The sequence below is a fragment of the Aristolochia californica genome, unplaced genomic scaffold, assembly GCF_029961685.1.
Source record: "Aristolochia californica isolate CCGP_79_NKW_82.1479 unplaced genomic scaffold, dmAriCali1.0.hap1 SCAF_10, whole genome shotgun sequence".
Classification (NCBI taxonomy): Eukaryota; Viridiplantae; Streptophyta; class Magnoliopsida; order Piperales; family Aristolochiaceae; genus Aristolochia; species Aristolochia californica.
Window position 1 is genome coordinate 29,223,280 of NW_027181771.1, and position 26,157 is coordinate 29,249,436.

The 26,157-nt window shown below is 36.6% G+C and overlaps 3 protein-coding genes and 1 non-coding gene across 4 annotated transcripts; 1 reads left to right on the top strand and 3 right to left on the bottom strand.

The window, feature by feature from the left end:
• The first annotated feature begins 1,637 nt into the window (after positions 1 to 1,637).
• On the top strand, positions 1,638 to 7,540 carry LOC137942081 (uracil phosphoribosyltransferase). Its single transcript, XM_068787764.1, has 12 exons — positions 1,638 to 1,781; positions 1,905 to 2,015; positions 2,132 to 2,210; positions 3,092 to 3,150; positions 3,698 to 3,775; positions 4,001 to 4,082; positions 4,286 to 4,334; positions 5,035 to 5,096; positions 5,390 to 5,457; positions 6,444 to 6,499; positions 6,664 to 6,711; positions 7,185 to 7,540. The coding sequence occupies exons 1-12, from the start codon at positions 1,689 to 1,691 to the stop codon at positions 7,234 to 7,236; spliced, it is 837 nt and encodes a 278-aa protein (XP_068643865.1). The 5' UTR covers positions 1,638 to 1,688; the 3' UTR covers positions 7,237 to 7,540.
• A 759-nt stretch (positions 7,541 to 8,299) lies between these two features.
• LOC137942423 (PRA1 family protein A1-like) lies at positions 8,300 to 13,671 on the bottom strand. The gene is made up of 7 exons (XM_068788061.1): positions 13,201 to 13,671; positions 12,257 to 12,297; positions 12,067 to 12,145; positions 8,953 to 9,039; positions 8,776 to 8,864; positions 8,613 to 8,684; positions 8,300 to 8,526 (listed from the first exon to the last, which is right to left on the bottom strand). The coding sequence occupies exons 1-7, from the start codon at positions 13,356 to 13,358 to the stop codon at positions 8,423 to 8,425; spliced, it is 630 nt and encodes a 209-aa protein (XP_068644162.1). The 5' UTR covers positions 13,359 to 13,671; the 3' UTR covers positions 8,300 to 8,422.
• Positions 13,672 to 13,735: 64 nt separating this feature from the next.
• Positions 13,736 to 13,809, bottom strand: TRNAV-CAC (transfer RNA valine (anticodon CAC)). The gene has a single exon. It is a non-coding gene; the product is annotated as a tRNA-Val (tRNA).
• Positions 13,810 to 17,685: 3,876 nt separating this feature from the next.
• LOC137942090 (transcription factor ILR3-like) lies at positions 17,686 to 22,299 on the bottom strand. The gene is made up of 5 exons (XM_068787776.1): positions 21,930 to 22,299; positions 20,941 to 21,009; positions 19,290 to 19,367; positions 19,038 to 19,200; positions 17,686 to 18,153 (listed from the first exon to the last, which is right to left on the bottom strand). Exons 1-5 carry the CDS (start codon positions 22,037 to 22,039, stop codon positions 17,890 to 17,892), a joined length of 684 nt encoding a protein of 227 aa, XP_068643877.1. The 5' UTR covers positions 22,040 to 22,299; the 3' UTR covers positions 17,686 to 17,889.
• Positions 22,300 to 26,157: the final 3,858 nt, after the last annotated feature.

Below are 26,157 nucleotides of genomic sequence, written 5' to 3' on the forward strand. Positions count from 1 at the left end.
TTACACGGAGATTTCCAAGAAGAAGTATATATGGAATTACCTCTTGGATGTATTATGCAAACCAAAGGACGCAAACAAGTATGTAAACTGAAGACATCACTATATGGTCTGAAGCAGTCCCCGAAGGCGTGGTTTGGAAGGTTCACAAATTTTATGAAATCTATTGGATACAAGCAAAGCAACTCAGATCACACTCTCTTCCTGAGATCTAACAAAGAGGCAATCACAACTCTTATTGTATATGTTGATCACTTGGAAAAGTAAGAAACAAGAGGTGGTGGCTGGATCGTCAATTGAAGCAGAATATAGGGTAATGGCCAAGGCAATATGTGAATTATTATGGATAAAAAATCTGATACAAGAACTACCTATTGAGCAGACAAGTCCTATGAAATTATACTGAGACAGTAAGGCAGCATGTGATATTGCCCACAACCCAGTCCAACATGATAGAACTAAATATGTTGAAGTTGATAGACACTTTATTAAGGAAAAATTAGAAGCAAAAATCATTGAAGTCCCTCATGTTCGGTCTCAAGATCAGCTTGCCGATGTGTTGACCAAGGCAGTATCTTACCGAGCCTTTAACAATTGTCTCGACAAGTTGGGCATGAGTGATATCTATGCACCAACTTGAGAGGGAGTGTTGAGATTTCTTCTAAGATTTCTTACCTTAAGAAGAAATCCTGTAAATATTTCATAAATCTTGAAATTTTATAAACTCTGTAATCCCCGTAATCACTCGCAATTCTTCCATGTATAGTCTATAAAATGGCTCTTTTAAGCCGACGATGTTAATGAGAAACATGAGAGAAAATTGAAGTATTTTTTGACTATTTGTACTAAGTAAGTTTTGTGTGAGTGAAATCCTCAACCTTTATACTCAAATCATTTGAAAGGCCTTTGTGACAAGGTTTGCCAGAGTGGTTATCGGTGTACCTCTTTGCAACTTATTGTTGTTGTGACAATTGTAGCCAATGGATAGACCTTTATTGCTTGTAGCTATTCATTTAGCATTTATGGCCAAAAGCTATTATAAGGGTTGTCGACTCTTTAATGCCTAAGCTTTTAGTAGGCTAGTTGTTGTTGTAATTATTTTGAGGGATTTTGTTGTTGTAATCATTGTTGTGACAATTTGATTGTAAGTGTTGTTTAATTTTTTTAGTGCATTTAACTCGAAGGTGTGGAAATAGCTTAAAAATGGATTAACAACCTAAGTTTGAGTTATGAACCACTATAATTAGGTTTAGTTATGCTTGCATAATGATAGTGTTTGGCTTGCATTTTAAGTATGAAGGTCAATTAAGAAAGAATTTTAAACGTTATAATTTGTGTTTATAAACTTATCTACCCCATTCATAAGTTTGTATAGTATATTACGAAAGTAACAAGGACTTGATAGAAGTCGATTAATAATGGAGCTCTCAACGAGTGGCCTTAACCAATTTGAATTGTCATATTTCAAATAAATGATTGGGCCAGTTGGACTCCCATAATCTACTTAAATGGGTCGAAGACAAGTGTTTAATACATGAGAAAATGCCTTGTGTCTATCGATGGAGCAGCTATGGCATTTTCGTAATTACAGCCAGGGAGTGGTTGCGGGGGAAGAACCACTTATCTCTCACTGGAGTCGCAATTTGCTTTCTCTTCTCTCCTTATTTCTTGCTGCCAAGATTTGGGATTCGATGGCGGGTGTCATAAACACTCCGACACGTTTATCGACCGATTCGCCGACTATTTTTGCCCGAAATTCTCGTTTTGCTTTCCGCACCGAAAAGGCAACTGTGTTTTTCTTCCTTTTTCGTCTCTCTCTCTCTCTCAGTTGTTTCTCTCTGGTTCTTCAGTTAACATCGGCATACAACATCATCTAATAGTCTCTGCATCACGTCATTCCTTTTCAGCTATTCTTCTCACGATCGCCACCGCTTTCTGTGACCAAAAGAGTGTCCATAAGCGTGACGAAATCTCAGATGGCGGCGGAGAGAAAACCCATTTCGGATGAGAGGATGCTGGTAAGTTTGGTGGAATTTTCTTTTCTTTTTCTTGTCGTCCTGTCGACATATTTCGCGACTCGTGAGTTTTTAACGTTTATTGAATTTTATTGTTTTTGGATTTCTATTTGGTTTAGGTGTTTGTTCCTCCACATCCGTTGATAAAGCACTGGGTTTCTGTTCTTCGGAACGAGCAGACGCCATGCCCCATTTTCAGTAAGCGAAGCTCTAGTTCCATCTGGGAATGTGTCATTAGTTCTGAAACCTTCTGTCTAATGATTATTTGTATGAACAACGATATTTCCTACGTGCTATGGTCGATTATTCACCATGAAGAACTCGAGGGATATCCACATGATAAGTTAAGGCTTTCGAGCTTTTGAGCTGATCAACAATTCAGTATTCATTCACTGTTGGTCTAGAAAGTCAGTTAAAATTCCCAAGTGATATCTTCTGTCATACTTGTGTACCTTTTAGTCAGCGAAATCTAGACGATGTTGTTGTAACCAATGTATCTACTTGGTCATTCCTTCTTTTTCTACTTTTTCTTCCATAGAACCGCAAGGCTGTTGCTACAGAGTAATGATCATATTCATTTCAAAAGAAAAAAAGTTGAAAATATGCTATTATGTATTTTTTTCTGGATCGAATCATTGAATTGTCATTAAATATGTTATTATCATTATTTGACTTCGTTTTAGAAGACTTATCTTTCCTACGCGTGCTTGTTTTTGTTGATCATAATTATCACAATAGTCGGTGATATGCTGCAGAACTACAGTCATTATACATGTAACTAGGCTAACTCTCCTCCTAATCGTTAAGAATGCTGATTTTTCAATGTATATATGTACTGCTATTTGAGGAAATGGCTGCTCTTTTCCACTTTTTCATCTTCAAATAAGAGACAGATGTACATTTTCGAAAAATAAAAATAAAAAAAATAAATAAGAGACAGATGTAGATTTTTGCTCCGTGATTCTTAACCAATTCTATCTCTTGGTTTTAATCAAATGCTTCTGTTAAATTATTCACATTATTTCTGTAATTGGCTTATGGATTGCCACTAGTGGTGACTAATTGCTTCTGAATTTCAGAGAATGCCATGGCTGAACTTGGAAGACTACTTATGTATGAAGCTTCTAGAGATTGGTTGGTGAGTTTCTTTTTCTTTGTCTGTGGGTGCCTTCCTAGGTTATAATACTTTCTGCTAGAACTTGGGTGATATCAAAAGAAAAGCAAGTGAGATTGGGGTTCTTAAGTTTGTAGGTGGAAACAAATTACTGCAATAGCTGTCTTTCATGGTATATGTGGTGCCTGTTAATTCTTCAATTTCTTATAAGGGTGGCTTTGTCTATCGCAAACTACTTGTGGCACATTTTTAAGATAACCTGCAAAAAGTTGCTTTCTTACCAGCAATTTCATTAGAACTTTGGTGTACTGCCTTCAGTCTGAATATAGTGGGTAAAGGTGGTCATCAATCTGTAAAGGACATGTTCAATCTTATTGTTCAGTCAATGAGATTATGCTGCTGTCTTAAATTTTTTCTTTTTGATAGGTAACAAGGTAATATTCTCTGGAGGGAAAGGGAAAAGAAAAGAAGGAACTTGAAAATATTGTATGTGTCTATGCATGAAGAATGTTGAGGGGCTAATAAATTAAATAGTCATTTTTCTTACTGTTTCTAATGTGCTTCGCTGCAGCCTACCATCACTGGAGAGATTCAGTCACCAATGGGTGTTGCCACAGTTGAGTTTATTGATCCCAGGGAGCCTGTGACGGTTAGTAACCCCTTTTAGGTGTGGAGAAAGAAAATGTTTACATTATATATTTGTAGTCATAGAAGGCAAACTACTTTACGTGATGCTTTTATTGAGGCGAGCCCTTTTAACTTTGTGCTGAGCTATCCAGTACTCTTATCAGTGGGTTAAGAAAAGTCAACCTTTTCTTTGGGCAATTTGAAATTCTTATATTGGTTGTCATTCTGCTATTTTCTTTATCTTCAGGTTGTTCCCATCTTGAGAGCTGGTCTTGCTTTAGTAGAGCATGCATCTTCAATCTTGCCTGCAACAAAAACTTATCATCTTGGTAAATTTGCAGGATTCACTTTTTTTTAAGTAGATTTCCTCATTTATTGTCAAATGTAATCTGTTACTTTTCTCTTTCATATAGCTAATATGGTGTTTATCAAAAGTAAATGGTGTGACTGTGCCTTTACTATCCAATCATTATTTCTCTATATCTTTTGTTTGACATCATCCATGGCTTATTAACTTTTTTTATGATCAAAGGAATAAGCAGAGACGAAGAAACACTTCAGCCTACTATATACTTGAACAAGTAAGATTTTTTCACTTCATTTGCTATTTTGTAGTAGTAGTGATCATGGAAATTGAAAAGTAGTAGAACTGAAAGGATGACTAACATCCTTGCCAGAGTCATAATGAGTTTCAAGGGGCATTTTGTTGAGGGAAGCCAAATATTTTCCAATTTTCCTTCGGAGATGAGGAAGGGTGGATAAGGGATGCAAAGCAAAAGATATCCGAGGACCAATGTTGCTAAAAATGAGCCTAACCAGCCAGTTGAACCAGTGTCTTCATCAGTTCTAGAATTGAAAAACCTGGGGGAGGTAGAAACCGGTTAACCTGGTTGGTTTGAATTGTTTGACCGCCAAATGTTGAACCGGCTTTAAACTCCTCTTTGTTCCTGGGGCTGTGCCCCCTTTCTTCTTTTCTCTTTTCCTGACCAAAAAACAGAGAGAAAAGGAGGGAGGGTGAGGAAGGAAGGAAAGGAAGAAGGGAGGGGACTTTGTGTGATCCTTCCCTGCCTTCACAAAGAAAGGGGAAGGTGATTTCAGTTAAAAAATTCGCTCTTTAAGATTCTTGTTCTATGAAATTTTAAGAGAGAGATTTTCACATTCTTCAGCAGTGTCTGCAGTTGATGTGGAGTTTAGTTACTTCACTATTTTACACTAATTTTGCAATATCATGGCCATTTTGGGGCGTCATTTATTGTTGGAATATATATTTGATGTCTCCAGGTTGCCTGACAAGCTTCCTGAAGGATCTCGTGTCTTTGTAGTTGACCCCATGCTAGCAACAGGTACTTTTTTTAATTGCTTGAGTTAATATTTGAATTGATTGTTCCTGACATTCATATCAGTGAGAGTAAATAGGATATCTGGTGATGATGTTATTGTGTGGAAGTTGATGTTTAAGATGCTAAATATTTAATATTATAACAGCTTTATTCTAGAAAAACTTTATAAACCTTGGTTAGAATCACGTCATTTATTTATTTTTTCTTATTCTCATATCTTCCAATAATGCTTTCGTTTGCAGATACTTTAATTTGATTAGAGATTTTTATTTGATGTATCTTTAATAATGTTCTAGGTGGCACAATAGTAGCTGCAATTCAAATGGTTAAGGATCGTGGAGTTGAAAACAACCAAATAAAAGTGGTAAGCTTTTTGTTTTGTTTTATTTTTTGCTTTCTTTTTCTTTTGTAGGTTCTTGTTTAACTCACATTATGCATTAAATGGTAAAGAACTCAAGTCTGTGTTGTTTTATACAAACTTGTCTATGGGACTAGAGCCATCTCTGATTTTTTCTCTCATCCAATTTTTTCGTTGTACCTGTTTATCCCTTTGGCGCACTCTTTTACTTTATTTTCTATCTCATCCAATTGTGGAATATCTTGTGTCAGAATAGATGGATCCCTAGGTTAATTTATATGTTTACTTGGTAGCATCCAGCTATAATTAATTGGCACACATATGATTTACATCCGTTTCTATTTAAAATAAACAGTGAAAAAAATTACATCCATTTGAGTTTTTTATCAAGGTTGAAAAAAAAAAAAATGGCAATGAAGTTTTCTGTTGTTATGTTATGAGTAATCTTGGTCCCCACAGAGTTAAGGTGGCCACATTTAGGTCTCTACCTCATTTGCATTGCAAAATAAACTCCAGTCCTGCTGAAAAGGAAACAGGTTAAACTGGAAGATTGTATCTGCATTTACTGGGATTTAAGAAACTTGGTCATTCTGGATCTTAACATACTATCACTACTCAGCAAGCTTCAGATTCTGCTCATCTGGGTTGAATGTGTGGATACCTGAAATTCTCATGAAACTGTTTTGTATGTAGGTTGGTTGTACAAACCATTCATATAACTGTCAGGTAGTAAAAGATAGAAATTTACTGAAATTTTCATATTAAATCTTTTTTGAATTAATACATGGGCAGATTAACTTTCTTGATATTTTTTGTATTTTTACTAAATAAATTGGGAGGTTTATACTGATTTTTGTGTACTGAGTGTGTATAGAACTAGGGTTACATAAGATTTAATTTTAAATACTAATGTCAACTTTGCATCCCTAGCAAATTGATAGTTTTTATGACAATTTGTTTGTTGTTTTAATCTCTTTGTCGTTACACTGCAGATATCTGCTGTTACTGCCCCTCCGGCTCTCCAGAAGCTTAACGAAAAATTTCCCGGGTAAATGTTGTATTATGCACTAAGATTGATCTTTGTAGGTGTGACAGATTACTAATCCAGGCTAAATACTGGTTCTTTTGAAATATTGTATTATGCACTGAGATATTGGTCTTTGTAGGTGTGACAGATAACTAACCTAAACTAAACTGTGGTTCTTTTGGCAGGCTTCATGTATACACAGGAATTATTGATCCCACTGTAAACGAAAAAGGGTACTCAATTTTTTCTAGATATTGTATGGGTTTGTATTGCTTTAAGTGGTTTAGTTTTGTCTAACCAGCCATTATCCTATGACTTGGCCCTTTAATATGTGAAATAAAATAAAAAAAATCTTTTATATTGGCAAGTATTCCTTTAATATGTGCAAATAACATAAAAAAAAATTAGTTTAGATTATCTTGTCAAGTATTTAAGTATGAATTCAAAGGTTATTTTATAGACCTTTAGTTGATTGCAGTCATCTGTTTCCTTTTCAAACTCAAGAAGTTGTGAGAAAGTAGGGCAGCCATAACTTCTTGGATGGTTCATTGATGTTGGACTAATATGTATTTCCCCAAATTTTGGTGTTTTAAAAAGATAAAGGCTTGGTTAATGTCAATCTAGGTTGACTGTCTGGCTTGATCCCATTGAAATACATTGTCATGGACTCATCTTTAATTGACATTTATTGCATGTGATATTTTAGGTTTATAGTCCCTGGGCTCGGAGATGCAGGAGATCGGAGCTTTGGCACTTGAAGTTTGCAAAGATAACTGGAAATTGAAGTGGGACAATTTTTAAATTCTCCAGGACTGGGAATACCTAGCAAGATTTCTGGCATTCCCATGAGGTCCTGAGGGGAGATGTCTGCTGGGTTAGTTTTAAGACTAGAGAGACCTATTCCACGGCTGTTTAAATTGGACCTGCTAAGGTAGTGTTTAAATTGTTTGAGCTTCCATTGTTTCAAGTTAATCCAGTTATTTCACATGACAGTGAAAATCTGATGGCTATTTTATTTCTCCACTTTTCTTTACTTCCATTTATTGACTTTTATTATTATTATTATTATTTAGAATCCAGTCTTTTTCTTGATGAATTTTCCGTTTTGAGTTTTTTTGAATGTGGTTCCACTTCTTTTTGGCCTCCGACTCCTTTTCCCAATAGATTGTACTCCGATGGATCTAGCGAAAATTTTGTCCAGAGATGCGAGGTGATCAACCAAAGCAGGTTCATAACACCTTGTGCTCAAGTTTTACAACGGGGTGAATGTGTCTGAGAAACCAGCATTCAAAAATTTGCTGAAAACTTGTAACTTCACTTCCAGAGTTTAAAAACACAGCTAGGTCCCAAGTCCAACAAGCATTGTGGAATACTACCAGTTCACTCCAATATTGTGATCTTTGAGGCTAACCTTACCATGAAAATTTCTTTCCAAAGCTTTCAATTTTTCTTCGGGACAATCCAACATGTAGATGAAGTTCTATATCTTAAGTTCAATCTTAAAGTTAGTATCTGCTAACCTTCAAAACGTAATTCTCTCATCCCAAGATCATGAAAAGTTCCCAAACCAGTGACTGCTAAAAGCAAATGCTTATCATCTTTTCATGCAAACAGAGACAGTTCTCACCCGAATAAGATCTATAGGCATGTCAAAGCTAAGAACACAGACCACTAGAAATCCAAAAAGAAGTTTCAGGCCCCATGAAACCTCCCATTTTCTATCAGGTTAGTATGTATTATAGCTCTCTTGAATTCCAATTGATTATGAATAAAGAGACGACTTCCTCAAAAGAAGAGAGCTAGAGAGATAAGACAACAAAATTGTGAAAGATATAGATTAATGACAAGCAACTATCCATACGTCATCCATCATATTTTACAATTAGATATGGTACTTAACCTGCACTACAAATCCCATAATCCCACAGGAGGACACTGCTACATTCATAGCTCACTATAATTACGCCAGACTGCACGAAAATCCTCCCTGAATGTGTTCAGACGAGCTTTGAGATTTGGTGTTCTAAAGCTTGCATGAAGAACTGTAGCTGTAAGAGAAGTTACATGTTATTCAGTAGATCAAGTAAATGGCGGGGATAACAAAATTGTACACTTAACTGGTAATAGTGTTTACCAAGTAGACCAATCACAAATACCCAAAAGACTGTAAGGAGCCCGCATGAAGTAAACCACAGGATACAACCAGCTGAAGAGAAACATTTAATGTCTGGTTAGTTGAATTAAACTCTTCTGCCCAGTAAGATAGCAGGATACAGACTTCAAAGAATGTTTAATACCTAATGCAAATACAGAAACAAACAGCCAACGAGGCTTCCCACATATATGAATTGCTCTTTTCACAGAGGAACGCCCACGGATAACAGGCCTGCAAATGGAGAATTAATTCATCATGCATTAAACCTAATATAACTTAAATTCCCAGCACACATGACAGTAAAACCTATTACTCTTACGTTATAGAAGGTCGCATTTTTGCAGCCAAGTGGGGAGAAAACTGTCTAACAGTCCTTGTGACCTTCTCATTGAAAGTAACTGCAAAGCTGTGAATCAAGTCCTCAGAAACAACACAGGATAAAAAAATAACCACTGGTTTGCTAGCAAGAACTTAATAGCAACATAATTGAGAATTTAGTACTAGATGATCAACAAAAAAATCCAGGTTAAAAAAGTGTAGTATAAGATTGATGAATTAAAAGATCTGGTGAAAAGTGTCAGTAACTAAGCCATTATATTACAAGTTATCAAGGGGTAACAAGGGGCTGGGGGAGGTCTTGGCCTCAAGTCTCACCAGAATTATTGGGCGTATTGTGCATGTGTTATCAATGCCAAAATAAATAAATAAATACATAACAAAAAATGTTCCCTGCTTCAATATGACTCTTGATCAAGGATAGTGGAACAAAAACAAAAGCAATGTCTAATATACAACCAATGAGGTGGTTATTTATATGATCTAATGGATGGTTCAAACTCTTTCCACTTAAGTTGCAGAAACACTAGACAGACAGCCAAGTTTCAATAGAAAAATGGTCCTGGGGGGGGGGGGTGAGGGGGGAGGAGGGTACCCTTCATTTTCATGACTAATATAGCTCTTTAGTTGTTGATTTCTCCTTCTTAATGTAATTTTGGCACCTTGCCTTAGCGATGGCTTCTGTAAAATTTTCCTTTCTTTAATCAACATGCTTATCCTCCAAAAATAACTCAACTGGATAGGTTGCCATTATTATTTTTAATTGCCAGGTTTGAAACATGCACAGACAAAAAAGAGAGACAGAAGTTGACAACAGTGGGGAAAATGGTTTGTCATAGAGGAGAAGAGAAGAAGTAAAACAATAGAACTGGAGTCAAGCGGAACTTTAGAAATGGATTTTTTTTTTTAAGCAGATGCCAAACAGGTGCCTGACAATTGTAATGGCTGATCGACTCTTGCTCACACATCAAGCTTTAAACTTGATTCATAACTGAAGAATGGAATAGAAAATAGCACCTAAAGATGCTAAACATGATACAGCCCAGAGAGAAATCGGTGGAAAAAGGTGGAGCATTTGAATAGTGTGATGACTCACAATAAGGAGGTATTCCAAAATGAGGTCTTGGAAACCTAAGAATCTATCAGTTTTAAATGAATTGCACAATCCGAATGGGCAAGCTAACAAGTATATTTTCCAAGGAGAAGTTACTAATGACAAGAAGAACAATGAAGGGATAACCATTGCACCCAACATCTGCCAACCCTGGGCTTCTCAGAATTTCAGATATTGGATGACCTAGCAAACTGGGGTCACAGGGTAGATCAGTTCTGTTACTACTATGATATGTCAGACAATCAAGAGGTGCTGTTTCACATTTCATTTAGACGACGAGGCTGTTATGAGTTCCAATCATACTCTCGCTTGCAGTTGCCACCATTGGCAAGAATTTGTCAACTTAAAATGAGAATTTTGATGCAGTCTCACAAAGCTAATTAAATTGGTTTGGTATGATCAAACGAAACAAAGTTTGATAAGTGAGAGAAAAAGGTAGAAGTCATTCAAAGAAAGTGCTACTGAGCTATTCCATCAATGGCATAAAGGAGGCCACTTTGGCAAAGGTGAAGACCTTTTGTCCCACTATGCTACTACACACAAGGGACCTTGCCAAAAGGAAAGATGGTTTTACTTGGCAAAATTCATCTAACACATGAAGAGTTAGGGCAGCCAATGGATTGGGTTAATCCGCACCCCATCTTCCCCCAATATCCAATGTGCAAATTAGAAGGGATTAGATTTTATTTTAAATTTTAAATCCCCTCCAATTCATGGATATCCAAGTCAGAATTTGAGATTATAGATCCTCCAATGTCCAGAATTCTTAACTAAGTGTTTCTTTCCAAAGACCTGAACTGGCCGATCAATTCTTAGTTTTTACTAATCAGATGATTTCCCAGTGCATCTCTTCAAGTACACGTTCTTTGTAGCTATGCTTTTTTTGCACCAATCATTGAAGAACACTAAATTCTTCTTTTCATGCTATTTTTTCTTTTATCTGTGTAAGTTTTGATGCCAAATATCATTCATTTTGTTTCAATGTATTTTAATGAAATTTTTAATGTTTCAAGCACCATGCGTATTCCGGGTATCAAATTCCTAGAAGTACAAATGGACTGGGAAAGTCTGTAGCTAGGGAGAGTGCTTTGAGCAACATCTTGCTGTCAGAAATACCTTTCCCATTTGATTTTAGTTTGATTTTTTTTGTATTTTTTGTCCTTTTTATGGTCTTTTGTTTTCCAGTAATCTCTCCATTCTTGGAGTTTCCTCATCAAAAACTCATTTCTCATTGTTCTCAAGAAAATAATTTGCGCCAATGTGCACCCAACGCGATTCACACGAAAACTAGATCGCACGTAGACTTTGAAGTCATCAGATCCGATTGGTATCATGTGCAAATGAATAAAAAATTTTAACACCCTATATGATCCAATCCACAATAGAGTCTGGATCAATTTTTTTATGCCCAATCTGCAACAAGTTGCATGTGGACTACTTGGTCTCCCGATTTGACAAACCTCATCTGCGACCCTACTTAGTGCACGTGAACTCCCACAACCAACAAGACAGTCAGTGCAGCAATACTGCACTGGGAGTAACAATACATTTTAGGGTTTATGGTTTAGGTTTCAAGGGTTAGGATAACATGTTTATTTTCATATGCTTGGAACAAATACTATAATGCAGTTATGAGGTATTTATTTGTATGATCTGATGGGCATGCTGTTATGAGCAATTAATTTATGTTATTTGACGGACAATTCAAATCTCTTTCCGTTCTAGTTTTATGAACACTATACGTATGGATAAAGGGGAGCAAGAGAGACAACCAATTTTCAGTCCCAAAAATCATTTTTAGAACTTAGGATGTCTGAAATTGTGTTCTCCAAACTAAGCATTCACCCCTTAGATTTTAGAAATTTATCCTTCTTTTGACATAAAAATTATTCCCTAACATACTGTATTAGATCAAGATTCATAATAAACCATAACAATACAAGCAAAGTTGCTAAAAAAATTCTAATGGACAATGAAGCTTACCTGTCATTGAGAAAAGCAAGACTTAGTGCTGTTAATAGAGCAGCAACAATAGCAAGTGGTTTCCTGAGAAATCCCATGCCTGCAAATCAGACAAAACAACAGATAATCAACCCCTGAGCAGTTTATGAAATTATTAGCCAAACACCGATCTTAACAAAGAAGGAGAAAAAAGAAGCAGGAGACAATTTACCTAGTATGAAAATTACCATGATGAAATAGTTCGTGCGATAGCTGCATACCAGATACCAATATAATACAAGGTGAGTTAACACAGTAAGTAAAACAAATATAAAAAAATGAATTACCTAATAAATGACAAAATTCCATGATAAAAAGATTAAAGACTAACAATATTGACAGGCTAAGAATAATAGCAAAGACCTATCTGCTAAATTCAAGGACAAACACAAAAGTGGAATCAGAAAATGATAACTGCATTTGCTTGTTAGTTTGAGTGGTGGAGAAGAAATAAATACTGGCACAATTAACTACTTTCAAATCTCATAAGCAGTTTATAACAGAAAAAATGAGAAGAGGATCCTCAGTCAAGATTGCTAAAACAACTAGAAAAACACAAATTTGACCGCATTAAATTTCAGGCAACACTATCCAATCATCAACGGGATTCTCAATCCAAAATAAGCACAGGATATAAGAAATCACACATATAGACTGATAAGTCATGCCGACACATTATTTCTGCAAGAAACATGATCCCGTCTAATAATATAAGTAATCACAAGTATAGACTCTGAAATTAATGCCGACATCTTTTCCGCAAGAAACATGATCCCGCGTAATAATAAAAGCACTTCATATTTCGTAACAACAGCGCACAACAAGTTCACAAGAAACCAAAATAAATTAGACAAAGACAATAAAATCAACACTGATACAGAAACCCTCCTGCTAAGAAATAGAAGTCCTACTTCCGGGCAGCGTTGGAATATGTAATTCGTATGAAATCAATACAAACGAAAGCGCCACTCACTATAGTCAATTTGGTATGAAGTCCTCCGTAATATGTAATTCAATATCATCGTTAGACAATTCAAGGAGACGATCAAGGAAGATCTTCTTTACAGCAAGTGTAACACAATCGCTATCAAAAACAAAAAAGGGAAAACATCTTACTAAAAGAGATTGCATTTGAGGCGGCTGTTCCACTTGGAATAGGATCTGGGAAAGGTAAACTTGGAGAAGAACTCGGTAAGAGGTCGCGGAGGTGAAGACCAATCCACCTCTCGAAGACCATCCATTAGATCTTCGGCAGTCACATTTGTCCAATCCATCTCAAAAAACCCTAATCAAGAGACTGGGGGAGACCAAAAGAAACCCTACTAGAAAGAGAAAAAAGGTGAAAAGGAATAAAAAAGCACGGAAAAGAAAATTCTGTTTCAATTTTTTTCTGCTTCCGTTGGAGTCTTTAAAGATAGCTGAGCTCTGAGAGGAGTTCTGTCTTGCCAGAGATGAATACACTTTGGTAGGAACTCCGAGGTGGAGACTGGTGGTGGCTTGCGTGTTATGCTTTATGCATTCGCTGACCTGCTGCCTTGAAACTATTAGGTGACGAACCTGTCCTCCTCGACTCTGGATTATGCAAGAAAAACTGAGAGGTAAGCGAAAATCAGGAAGGAAGCAAAATAATGGATAAAGTTTAAAAAAATAATGTCTGAGCCCGGGTTCGAACCGGGGACCTCTAGTGTGTGAGACTAGCGTGATAACCAACTACACCACCCAGACTTCAACGCTTTTCATTAGCCAATTTTATATTGATTGCTTTTATCCATGAAGCCATTTATTTAAATTTTGATGTTCCAAGAACATCTCATCAATCATTAAACACATTAAATTAATTCCCAAATTAATAAATGAATAGAAACATAAATTTTTCCATGTTTAGACTAGAGATTAAATAAAACATAATAAAAAATAACATAAATTTATTCTCTTCTAGGAAAGTCATCCAATCCAATGTTGGCCTAGAAATGCAGGTTCATGTCAGATAAAAAGATATTGATTCTAACTCTTCCTTCACTTTGTAGAAAATAACATTCAAAAACACAAAAATCTGAATAGAGAAATCTCGTTACAACGTAAAGGGTAATCTGAATAATAAATTATGGAGCCAATCACATTAAAGAAGAGAATAGAGAAAGGAGAGAAGAAATTATGAGCAACATGTGCAGTAAAAGAATAAAACAATGTAGTTCCATTATTAATGGCGTAATGGTGATACGCAAGGTTGAAGAATAAACAAAAAGAAATACAAGAGTAGGCTGGTAGGATTTTATTCATTTTCACCTCCAAGGGAACCCTAAGTTCCTCTTCAAGAACCCTCATTTTAGATAGGCTAGTTTGATATTTGGACCACCTTGATGAACATAAATGTGCATTCTTGTTGCCTTTGGCTTGGACTCTTTCAAAATGAGGAAAACTTTAATGTAATGGAAGCTTGAGAGAAGAAGAAATGCTTCTAGAAGTGTTCTAACTGAAGCTCACCTTCTCCCTTAAGGTCCAAGTAATGCCATTAAAAGTAGTAGCAACATTAGTGAACAAGATCACAGTGGCAAATGAAAAGTGTACATTAGTGAACACTATCACAGTGGCAAATGAAAAGTGTGGATAGGATCCCACCTATGAAGCATTTTGATTTTTTTAAAAGAAAACCACCAAGAGAATTCAGGCATTTTAACATGTTATCGAACTCAAGTGTGAGATGATTAATGTAACATATCTTGAAGAAACTCACCTGTCAATCCTCAAAATATATTTGTGAAAAGTTTTGTTCAAGTAAATTTAGAGGGGGTGGGGGGTGAATAAGTTTACTAAGATTTTTAAGTTTTTAAAAAACTCATGCAGACACGTCCATTATACCAGAATTTTGTAGTGGTTTACATTTACTATTTCAAATTTCTACTACACTCTTAGGGAACTTTTTCCTTGGAATTAAATGATTCACTATGAATATCCAAACAACATCTACAGCTTTGAACCTCATAGGTTCGATTATAGCACATACCCAAACACTTTTGGACTTATGATCAATAGGTCTAGGTATCAAACGTCTAGCCAATACAACCCAAAAGACCAGTCTGTTAAGTACGGAAAGCCAAGTACTTAACCCATCCATGGCAGACAGAACCACCCAAGTGGATGGAACCATCTAGCTTTGACACCCACCGTTCTTATTCCCTATCGCTTCACCCAAGATTTGAACACGGAACGTGGTGCCTAGCTCTGATACCATGTCAAACATCTAGCCAATACAAGTCAACAGACCGGTCTGTTAAGTGCGAAAAGCCAAGTACCTAACTCATCCGTGGTGGACGAAACCACCCAGGTGGACGGAACCACCTAACTCTGACACTAGGTATAAGCACCTAGACCCAAAAGGGATTTATAAAATTACAACAAATCAATCAACTTCAATTGACTTAAGATTAAAGATATTTTACTTTAAAATATGCTCAATAAATACCTTTTAACAAGCAAATATTCAATAAAAAACAATAACAATGTTACAACATAATTTCTAGGTTAAACTATAAAATTAATTAGTAGAATTATAATAGATTTGAAGCAAACTCAATTGATGCTAATGAGAATTGAAGCTTTAATTTGATAAAACAAATACTCAATGGTTATTAATCAAAACTTCAAACACTTTGAGAAAGTATTCAAGAGATGTAAAAATAAATATAGAAATACTTAGCTCAAAACTTGAGTGGAGAATTCAATCTCATATTTCAAAATCAAACCTTTTGAAACCACTTGAATATGACAAAGATTCTTACCAAAGCTAGATAAAAACTTGGGTATTTTGTGGATAAAATTCTTACCAAAGCTAGAAAAAAACTTGGGTATTTAAAGGACAAAATTCAACTTAAAAAAATAAAACTAGTTTTTGCAAAAAAAAAGAGGCATGTTTCTAGCTCTTGTAAAACAATAATGAAAAATATTTCTGAAATTATGTAAAATACTTAATAAATTCTACTAGTGTTGTTTGTCATTTTGATAGGTCACTCACATAATTTGAAGACATTTGAAAGATCTTGAATTTCCATATTTATAATTTAGGGTCAAATCTTTTGCTTTGAGGTCAAACCCTTGGTGCTCAAAGGCTCTTTTGAGGGTGGAATGTTTTGCCTTACTCAAATCTCATATCTTCTATCTCCTATAGGGGTTGACTCCTTTCTGCAGGGGCCAGATCCTTCTTGTTCAACAACTTTAGTTTGGGTTGAATCCTCTTGATGTAGTCAACTCCTTTATACTGTATTTTCTTATAGGGCTTGACTCCTTAAATAATCCAAACTTATTGAAATTCAGGTTCAATTTCTTGTTCCTTGTGGCTAACTATATATAGGGTCAACTCCTTTTTGTGATGCAATAAAAATTTGATTTGAAAATAAGTTTTTTGAGCTCGATTTATTGCATGTGGGCTTGACTCCATGTACATGTGTTTGATCTTTAATAACAAGTAAGAAGAGTGGTATCAATGTAATTTACTTTATAATTCAACACTTATTTTTACCTTGTAATAAAGGGTATTTATGTAAGTGTGTAACTCAAAGTTTTTATATAAAGAAAAAAGCAGAGGATTAGGGTTTCACTTCGAAAAACACTAGTCTCCTTCCTCAACTTCTCTCACTCAAGCACCTCAACTCTTCGATCTTCTTCCCTCTCTTTTCTTCTCACCACAACTCACTCACTCCTTTTCTCTTAATTTTCTTCTTTCTCTAACTCAATATCGTCAAAGAATATAATTATGGAATACTAAGATTAAACATGGCATCAGACCAAAAGGCCTTATGGTTCCAATTTTTTTCTGCTCGATTACGTAAAAAGTTGCATGGGACAGGTTATTGATGAGTTGTTGGCAATCACTCAAACTAGATAAGTTATTCAACTTGATTTTTTTTTTGTTTTAGAACAAAAATGCAAATATCAATTGCATTTGATACCACAATGACACACAAAAGTGTGGACAAAATCACACCTATGAAGTATTTGATTAAAAAAACATAAACAATATTCCTGAGTTTACTTTCTTATACCAAAGTAAATGGGAGATGTCAAATGGACTATCTCAAGCAGCATACCTTCCAATGCAAACATTTACAACAATGAGTACAGAATGTAAGAGATCAGCTTGTTCAATTAGGCAAAATTGGAAGCCTAATCCATTCTGATTCTTAGATCATAACAGGAATGCAATACATCAAAATGCAACTTATGATGAAGAAGATCAATCTCTCGCAATTTATCCTTCGTTTAGCTCAAAATTGTCGCGCTTTAAAAGATAATCTGTCATGGTATCCCTTACCAAAGAATAAAAAAACCCACTTCTATCTCCCTCCATGGAATGAGCTATTGTACTCCTAATTATGATGGAGAAGATCAATCACTCACAATTTATCCTTCATTTGACCTTCTCTCCTGATTTCTCAGTACTGGGAAGATATGAGTTGCCTGTAATCTTCTCTCCCAAATTCTTCTCAACCCATGTTTACTTAAGGGCCTGAGTGGGCAAGAGGAAGAGTGGCCATGTCGGCAAACTCCTTTTTCCTCTCGACCCCCATTGTTTACTAAATATATATAGATTCGAGCCACAAGAAGTGAATCTGAGAAGCGTTCATCTTCAATATCAGTTCAGTCGTACAATGATTTCCAGTTTACAGTTAAAATCATTAAACAATCCATAGTATGAGATTGCGTCCAATTAAACTGTTAAAACAGTAATTTACATAAGAGTAGAAGCAGACAGCTATCGACTGGTTTACAGCTTCTATCAAGTTTTGAGTAGGCAAATTTAGCCGACTGTCAAGCAACAGGAGGCCTGAGTACATGATCTTGAGAGGTGTCTAAAGATGCAGGCGGCATCCATTGCCACATTGCAATCGGAGGGTAGTTTGGAAAAGGGACTGCCTTGTTATTTGTGGCGAAAGCAGCAGCAGCAGCATGGAACGCAGCAGCTGGATGAGGCATGAACGGTGATGGCACACTCATTCCTTTCAGTAACTGTTCCATCTTCTCCTTTTCTGCCTTCAGTCTCACTTTTTCATCTCGCAGCTCCGTCTTCTCAGCCTGAAATTGAAAAACAATCAGATCATACACTTAAAGGTATATTTGATGCCACGCCTAGATGACATGCATAACAATATCAGAAACCTATCATTGTGCCAATATCTCAACATGGTTACCATGATTATGCTACCAAAGTTGGCGAGAATCGATGTAGCAATAGTGCCAGTATGCTCCTGAATCCAGTTTCCTGAATTGGCATTGCTTTCATTTATTTTAAGAAGTCAATATTTTCCAAAAGTTCAAAGATTACAGAGAAAACTTTGATTGAAACACATCCAAATGGATAGAGTATATGATCTGAAAAATTCACCCATTCTGCAGGACACGGAATTCACCAATTCAGAGGGAATAATCATCCATGGTCAGATCTGTTAGTACACATGGAGAGGGTGAATAGGACCCATAACTCCATGTGATTGCGTCTCATCCATCCTCTCCACATGATTGGAGGGGACTATGACTGGCTTCTAGTCCACATACTAGCAAATCTGAACTCTAATTATCCTCCCAAAAGGGACTACAACCATTATAATTCAGGACCAAATGAAGACAATATGTCATTGTGGCTCTAGGTTTGTCCTTTTCTGGCGAACAACATTTGTGTAGCTCAGAAGAAGCTAAAGTATGTTTTGCTGGGTTAAAATGGATTTTGCTGGTTGTCAGGCTATATGTAGAAGATTTATTGAACCCACCAGGTCGGAAATAAGTTCTTGAGTCAGCAGGTGTATAGGAGCATGCCCTTTTACTAAATTGGGCAAATCATTCTTAATGTAGACCAAATGTCCAACCGGCTTGCATGAAGTTTCCAGGTAAAGAGATGCTATTTCCCCATAGTAAGGTTTGACATGAGATACGTCAAAGAATAGGAACCACATAGAAAGTACCTTCAGATTCTTTATGGTATCTTGAAGTGCCTCATTTGTTTCTTTAAGCTTCTGTTCTTCAACACGAAGCTGTTTTAAAAGGCGAGCAGCATCACTTAAAATAATGACTTTGTCGGACTTTGGTGGCCTCCCAGGGTCTAAAATGGAACATAACTCTACAAACCTGATAGTAAAACAAAATCCACTATCAAATGAGAATGAAAGAAATCAACAAGCATCAAAATGAAAGCATGAACTAATGAGACTTTGAACCTATCATTAAGCCTATCTCTTCGCATTTTTTCACGGCATGCTTTCGTGCCAAGGCCTGCACATGACTCTGCGCGAGTTCTGCAAGATAAGGATTGGTTAATGGCAAATTAACATTAAAAAGGAACTAGAAGGAGATACAGAATATCAGCAGATAAACATATGCAAGGCAGAAGAGCTAGTAAGGATCTCTTGAGTAAAGATGGGTCTCAAGAGCAGTTGGTCAATTGATAAGTCAGCCAATTCAAAGCAAATCAAGACTGCAATTTAAAAAATGGCATGACGTAGTGCCTGAACCAGGGCACTGGATCATCTGAAATGTTTGATTTGAGACAATTGTTGTAGAATATATTCTAATCCTTTACTAAGACATGAAATCTGCAGAACAATGTAATTTAGAGAACAGCAACAAGAGTAAATTAGCAGCAGAACTTCCAAAATCTCCACCGTTAAGTTTACCAAAACCCAAATAAATCTCTTTTCTGTCTCTTATACACCCATACCAGTAAGTAATTCTCATATCATCTAACCCGTCTACTTATTGAGAAACATCATAAAAAGCTATTAAATACTTAAGTTAACAATTAAAATATAACACAACATAAAAGAATATTTGTACATATGCTTTTCACCATTATTTTTCTTCCCATTTATACTATGTTTATCAAGTAGCATTACCATGTAAAAATACCTAATTCAAATATTGACTAATTCATGGTTGATCCATTGTTGGGTCATTCAGATTAAATCTTTTAACCCTTAGTGATTCAAAGGCACAACCGATTTATTTCTAAGTAGCGTTAGTTTTGCAGAACTAATGTCAAGATTTTCCACTTTTAGAACAAAACCAAACAGAACCTTCTGAGTTTTGCAGCATCTCATGACTTGCAACACCATCATAGCACGCCTCGTAATGAAGGTCTGTGCAGAAAACTAGCCTAATCTCCTTTTGAATCTCCATCATGGATCATACATAAAAGGCAAGAACAATCACAATCAAGTCCAACTTATACCCTAAGCTCTCCACTAGGTAAATGTCCCAATTAATGTCCATAACCAATATCACATCCAAGTACAGGCCATTTCATTGGTCTTGACTTTGTCTATTATATTCATTATGTATCTCCTTTCTGTTACTCATATTCCTTTATGTTTCAGTCCATCAATTTCCATACGCATTCCATATGGAGTCAGTCACAGAGTCCATGTAAGCGTCTAGCCACAGGGATGAGCTGTTGTCATGGTATTTCACCCAGTTGGTGAAGATCACACTCTCTTCTTTTTCTTTAGATAGTATATATATAACCTTGGTTATTGGAAGCTCCATAGCCAGCAGTATAATCCTCAAATAGTTACAAAGCTTTGTGCTTCTAAAACATCTCTACAACCAATTTGGTGTAGATTTTAAAAGCTTTACAATAATACTTGTTGTGTAACCACAACATGTAGAAAAAAGGGAATACATACTTCTACACATCTATGGGTATGTGATGTAAACCATAAAAAGAATATGTTAGATAATGAACTACCCGTCTCTTTTACAGGTAAAGGTTACTGCTCATCATCAGGAAAGAATTTTAAGCATCAAGAAAAAAAGTTTCAAGCATCAAGTGATAGAGCTGGCTGAAGGATCAGCAAAAAGTTAAATCCTTGCCTTTTTCTGGAAGATGCCTTATCAGAGCAGTTGCTTTCTTTGCTTAAGATATCAAGCCCCTCGCCTTCACTGGATACAGAAATCATAGCATCAATTTCCAAACAAAGTTAGCCGAGTTCACAAATTTCCCCACGAATTAAAGAAACCAAATAAAGAAAAAGCTTCTATTGGCAAACATTAGCTTTGAAATAAATATTGGACTTTCAACAAAAAAAATAACAGAATCTTGTGGAATGAGATTGGAAACTTTAAGGCCAAACGAGTTTTGGTGCAGTTAAGCCTGGAGCTTACAGGTAACCAAATAGATAACATGAAAATTTGATAAATCTGTTCATGTTTGTAGACAAAAGTATCTAGAGTAGGACTATGTGGTAGAGTAACTCTGTGAAACCTCAGAGAAGGGAATCATTTGGTTTTTTTCTGAAAAGGGGCGTATCCATTAAGAGCCTGAAGGCTAAAAATAGAAGTTTTGGAACAAAAAAATTATAGTGAACCCATGCTTCATAAAAAAAAGCCCAATCATCCACAAAAAAATAATAAATATAAACTAAGAAATCCAATGGTTCATCCATCACAGAAAGAGTTTCAACTAAATGTGACGCGGAACTCATCTATGTCGGTGTAGCCCTGAACTATGTAGACACAAAATCATAAAGATACATAATTGCCAACGAATCGATATGAAAAAATAAATTTCCAAACAATCAAATAGGATTACCGTTAAATCACCAATATGGACAAGAAAACGGAGAAACTGTAAGTCACCGCAATCAAATAGCACACAAAAAGTTCCCATCAAACAAATAGAACCAGGCAAATCGTCACAGCACGCAGAGGAAAACAGTCAAACAAGAACCAGTACGACGAAAAATGAAGAGGAAAACCTGCCCAAAGTCCCGGACGAATTTCGGCTTTGGCCATAAATCGACGAGAAACAAAACAAAACAACACAAAGAGCAAAAAAAAAAAAAAAGGGAATGGGCAAGTACCTTCCAACCCCTTGATCGTTGATAATCTGAGGAGCCCAGATGAAATCAGATGCTTGCACTTCATCGAAGGAATTGTAATCAAGAATCCAGCCGCTTGGAGGAGAACCCATTTCCCCAGGATACAGAAAAAATAAAACTAAACAATCAATTTGAAGAAGAACCTTGTAAACAATCGAGACACTTACAGATATATGAACTAAAAGTCTAAAAAAGATGAAAAGAAATGCATCTGATCTTCAAAATGCGGAAGACCAAATCACGTCAAGCTGAACCAAAAGATGCAGACGTTTACACTCGGACAAAATAATATATTATATGATTGCTTTTCCCGAGTGACTTCCTCTGACTTCATCTGCTCTTTTTCCTTCGTAGACAGAATGCTCCGTGGCCAGTGGTAGAATCTCCACCCACCCACCCACTTTCATGGTAAAATGATATTACCTTCTACTGCTAAAACCTTTCAGGGGAACACTACATAATCACCCTCTGAATCAATTCCGTGGCCCTGAACAGAATAAATAGATTAGTCACCATCCCTCGGTGGCCTGAGTTATTACCATGCTCTTTTATATTAGACAACCAACCCGGAGTTACGATCAATCTCAATCGTCCACGACTCCAAATGGAGAAAGCTCGACTGAGCTGAGAGCTCGGCCCGAATTACCATCCGAGTCGACAGAGATATTACCAAGTTGGAACAGATTGCTTGCAGTGAGTATTTACCCAAGATGTTTGCAGTGAAGAAATTGTCTTACCAGTTCAAAATTGACATGAAAGGAATTAATGAAACTCTGGAATTACGTCAAAATTTAACACTGAAGTTTTCGTGACGATGAAAGAGTGGAGTGAAAGCAAAGGGCGCCCGTCAATTGCAGAAAAAGACCTGTCCATGCGGATGCCACAAGCCAAAAGAATGATGTCTTTGTCCTAGAGCAAATTTCTCTCTGCTCAGTGCTCCCCTAAAAAAGTATCACTTTTAGTGATGGAAATAGAAAACGAAACTTCAACCATAGACGTCCCAATCGGCACTCGCTGTATCTTGCTCGCCTGAGAAAGCCTTCTTGGCAATGGTGGGCGGGCATAGGATAAGGGACTGAAGCGTAGAGCATGGCTTAATAACACAAGACCATGCTTAATATCCTAGCATGCATGTGAGTTAATAGAATCTCATGTAAAAGATATACTAAGTGAAGGAAGATATACATACATGAATGGAAGAAAATCAATCAAAATCAATAAATTTACCCAAAAAAAAAAAAATCTTTCAATTGAAAATTTTATCTCACTTTATTTTTTATGATGACAAAATGGGTCACTGACACGAATTTTGTCTAAGTGAAAGAAAGAGATAGTTTGTTGAACCCCCAATAAGATCAATGCAAATGAAAGACTCAAGGATTCTATCTTGAATAAGAATGAGAAATGTAAGGTTTAATAATCGAAACGAGCTAAGTTTTACCTAAGAGATCGAGTTAAACCATGATTTTTACTTAGACAAATCCAATTCACTGAGCTCAAATTTGATCCTAGTTGTTATGGCTCAATATGAGTCTAAGCCTCCAAAAATTCACTTAAACTCTTCCTCCTCCTACAAGAAGAAACCCATCTTGAAGAAAAATAAAATATACAAAATAAAAAAAGGAGCTTCCGACGTCCATAAATTTTATTGCTCATCTATCGTGTAGGCAATTGTCAAAATAATTAACAACATTGATCATATCACCTTGAAGAGGCTAGACCACCATTAAAAGAAAAAATCCCTATCACATGGACTTATCGATTGTTGCAACATCAATTTTTAGGTTTCTCTTTCTCCTTAGGCCAATGGATTCTAAAGTTCCTATTTAGATGCATAAGGAAAGTTTGTGGAGAATGTAAAAATCTCCACAAAAAAAGTGTCTAAAATTTACTATGGACCTAGAGAGTTTGAGTGATTCAACTATATAGAGTAGTGTGGACAAGTTCATTTTCATCTTCATCTTCAAAATTGAAATGGGGAAATCAAACAAAATCGGAAAGTATTTTGGGGGAAAGGAGAATAGCCAGAGAGAGAAGGGAGTGGGAGGCTGAAAGGGAGAAGAGAGGGAGAAGAGAGAGAAGAAAGGGAAGTCGAGAGGGATCAGAGAGAGAGAGAAGCCAGAGAGAAAAACGGGAGCTAGTCCGAGAGAAGAGAGGGAGGCACAGAGATGAGAGAGGGGGTGTGAGAGAGAGAGGGTGAGTCCAAGAGAAGACCGAGAGACAGAGGCCGGAGACGAGAGTCCGAGAGAAGAGAGGGAGCAGCGACGTCGGGGGCGCAGGGTGACGAGAGAGGGAGTGAGGGAAATGAGGACGCGCGAGAGAGTGGGGTGCGAGGAGAGAGAGGGGGAAAAAAAAACAAGTCGTGCGTGTCCTTCATCTCGAAGAAGATAAAAAATGGTCTTCAACGAGATGAAGGATTTTAAAACGTGGAGATGAAGGACCGCTTCATCCCTAGCATCCAGATGAAATGTCATATGTGCTCCACTAACGACTTCAACTGATGAAGGGCATCATGCGGTTGATCTTCATCTCGGACTTCAAGTTGACTAACCCCCCATAAGTGAATCATCCAGAGTGAAGTTCTATTTTCAAGGGTGCAAAATCTGTTACTGTAACATGAAAATCTTACTGAATATTATTAAATTAAAATATTTAGATAGATTAAATTATATTTTTTGGGGGTTAGACAACTTGAATAAGGAGATAACTCCACCGCATTATTAGTAGTGTACCAGCATTTGGTTCATGTTGATGAACCAGATGAATTCGAAGGTCTAATTTTTGGAATCAAGATTCCTTAGTTTTTTTGGATTCATCCGGATGATTGTCGGGACGCGTCGTGGTTCACTCCCAATTTTTTTTCCCTTTCTTTCCCACTCTCTTCTCTCTCGGTCTCCTTCTTCCCTCTCCCTTTCTCCCTCTCGGTCTCCTTCTGTTGGGGTTTTCTAAATTTCGGAGAGACGACGACCAGAGAGAAAACAAAGAAACAGAGCGGGAGTTCAAAAATTTTCTTGATTATTCCACAGTAAACCAAGGTTAAAGGAAGTTAAATACTTCAAACAGAAAATTACAAAAAAGGTCTAAACAAGACCAGTATTTAAAATTATGTCCCAAATAAAATCGGGACCCAACAAAACTCATCCTCCCGATTCATGAGGTAGAACCCTCAACCAAACCCGCTTTGTCACGACAAGCTTCAAGCTTCAAAGGAGGTAAGGACTTTGTCAACATGTCGGAGCCATTCTCACTCGTGTGAACTTTCTCCAACATCAATTCTTTCTTTTCAAGCACATCACGTATCCAATGATGACGTAGATCAATGTGCTTTGATCTCGAATGAAATGTGGGATTCTTGCTCAAATGGATTGCACTTTGACTATCACAAAGTAACACATACCTCTCTTGCCAAATGTCCAATTCTTGAAAGAACTTCTTCATCCACAATAGTTTTTTGCATGCTTCAGTGATTGCAATGTATTTAGCTTCGGTTGTGGAGAGTGCAACATATTTCTGTAGTCTCGATTGCCATGAGACAGCACCATTCGCAAAACAAACCAAATAATTGGATATTGACTTCCTCGAGTCAACATCTCCAGCCCAATTGGCATCCGTATATGCCTCTAGAATTGGTTTGTTAGCCCCGTAACAGAGACAATAACCAGTAGTACTGCGAATGTACCGAAGAATCCATTTTACAGCATCACAATGAGCTTTTCTAGGGTTAGAGAAATAACGACTTACCACTCCAATAGCATGAGCAATATTCGGCCTTATACACACCATTGCATACATCAATGAACCCACCACGGATGCATACGACATCTTCTTCATTTTTTCTTTCTCCTTTTCATCCTTTGGACAATCATCAAGTGTCAACTTGAGATGACTACCAAGTGGAGAAGAACCCGATTTGCATTTGCTCATATTGAACAGTTCAAGCACCTTTCCCAAATACCTTTCTTGTGACAACCAAAGTTTGCACCTTTCTCGATCTCTAGTGATTCTCATACCAAGAATTTGCTTTGCGGGATCTAAACCCGTCATTGCAAACTCATTCCCAAGTTTTTCTTTCAAAGCTCCTATCTCCTTTGTATCATTATCGACAACCAACATGTCATTGACATAGAGTAAAAGAATAATGAAATTACCACTAGAGTACCTTTTCATGAAGACGCAATTGTCGGAAGTGGTCTTGCTAAAATTATTGTCA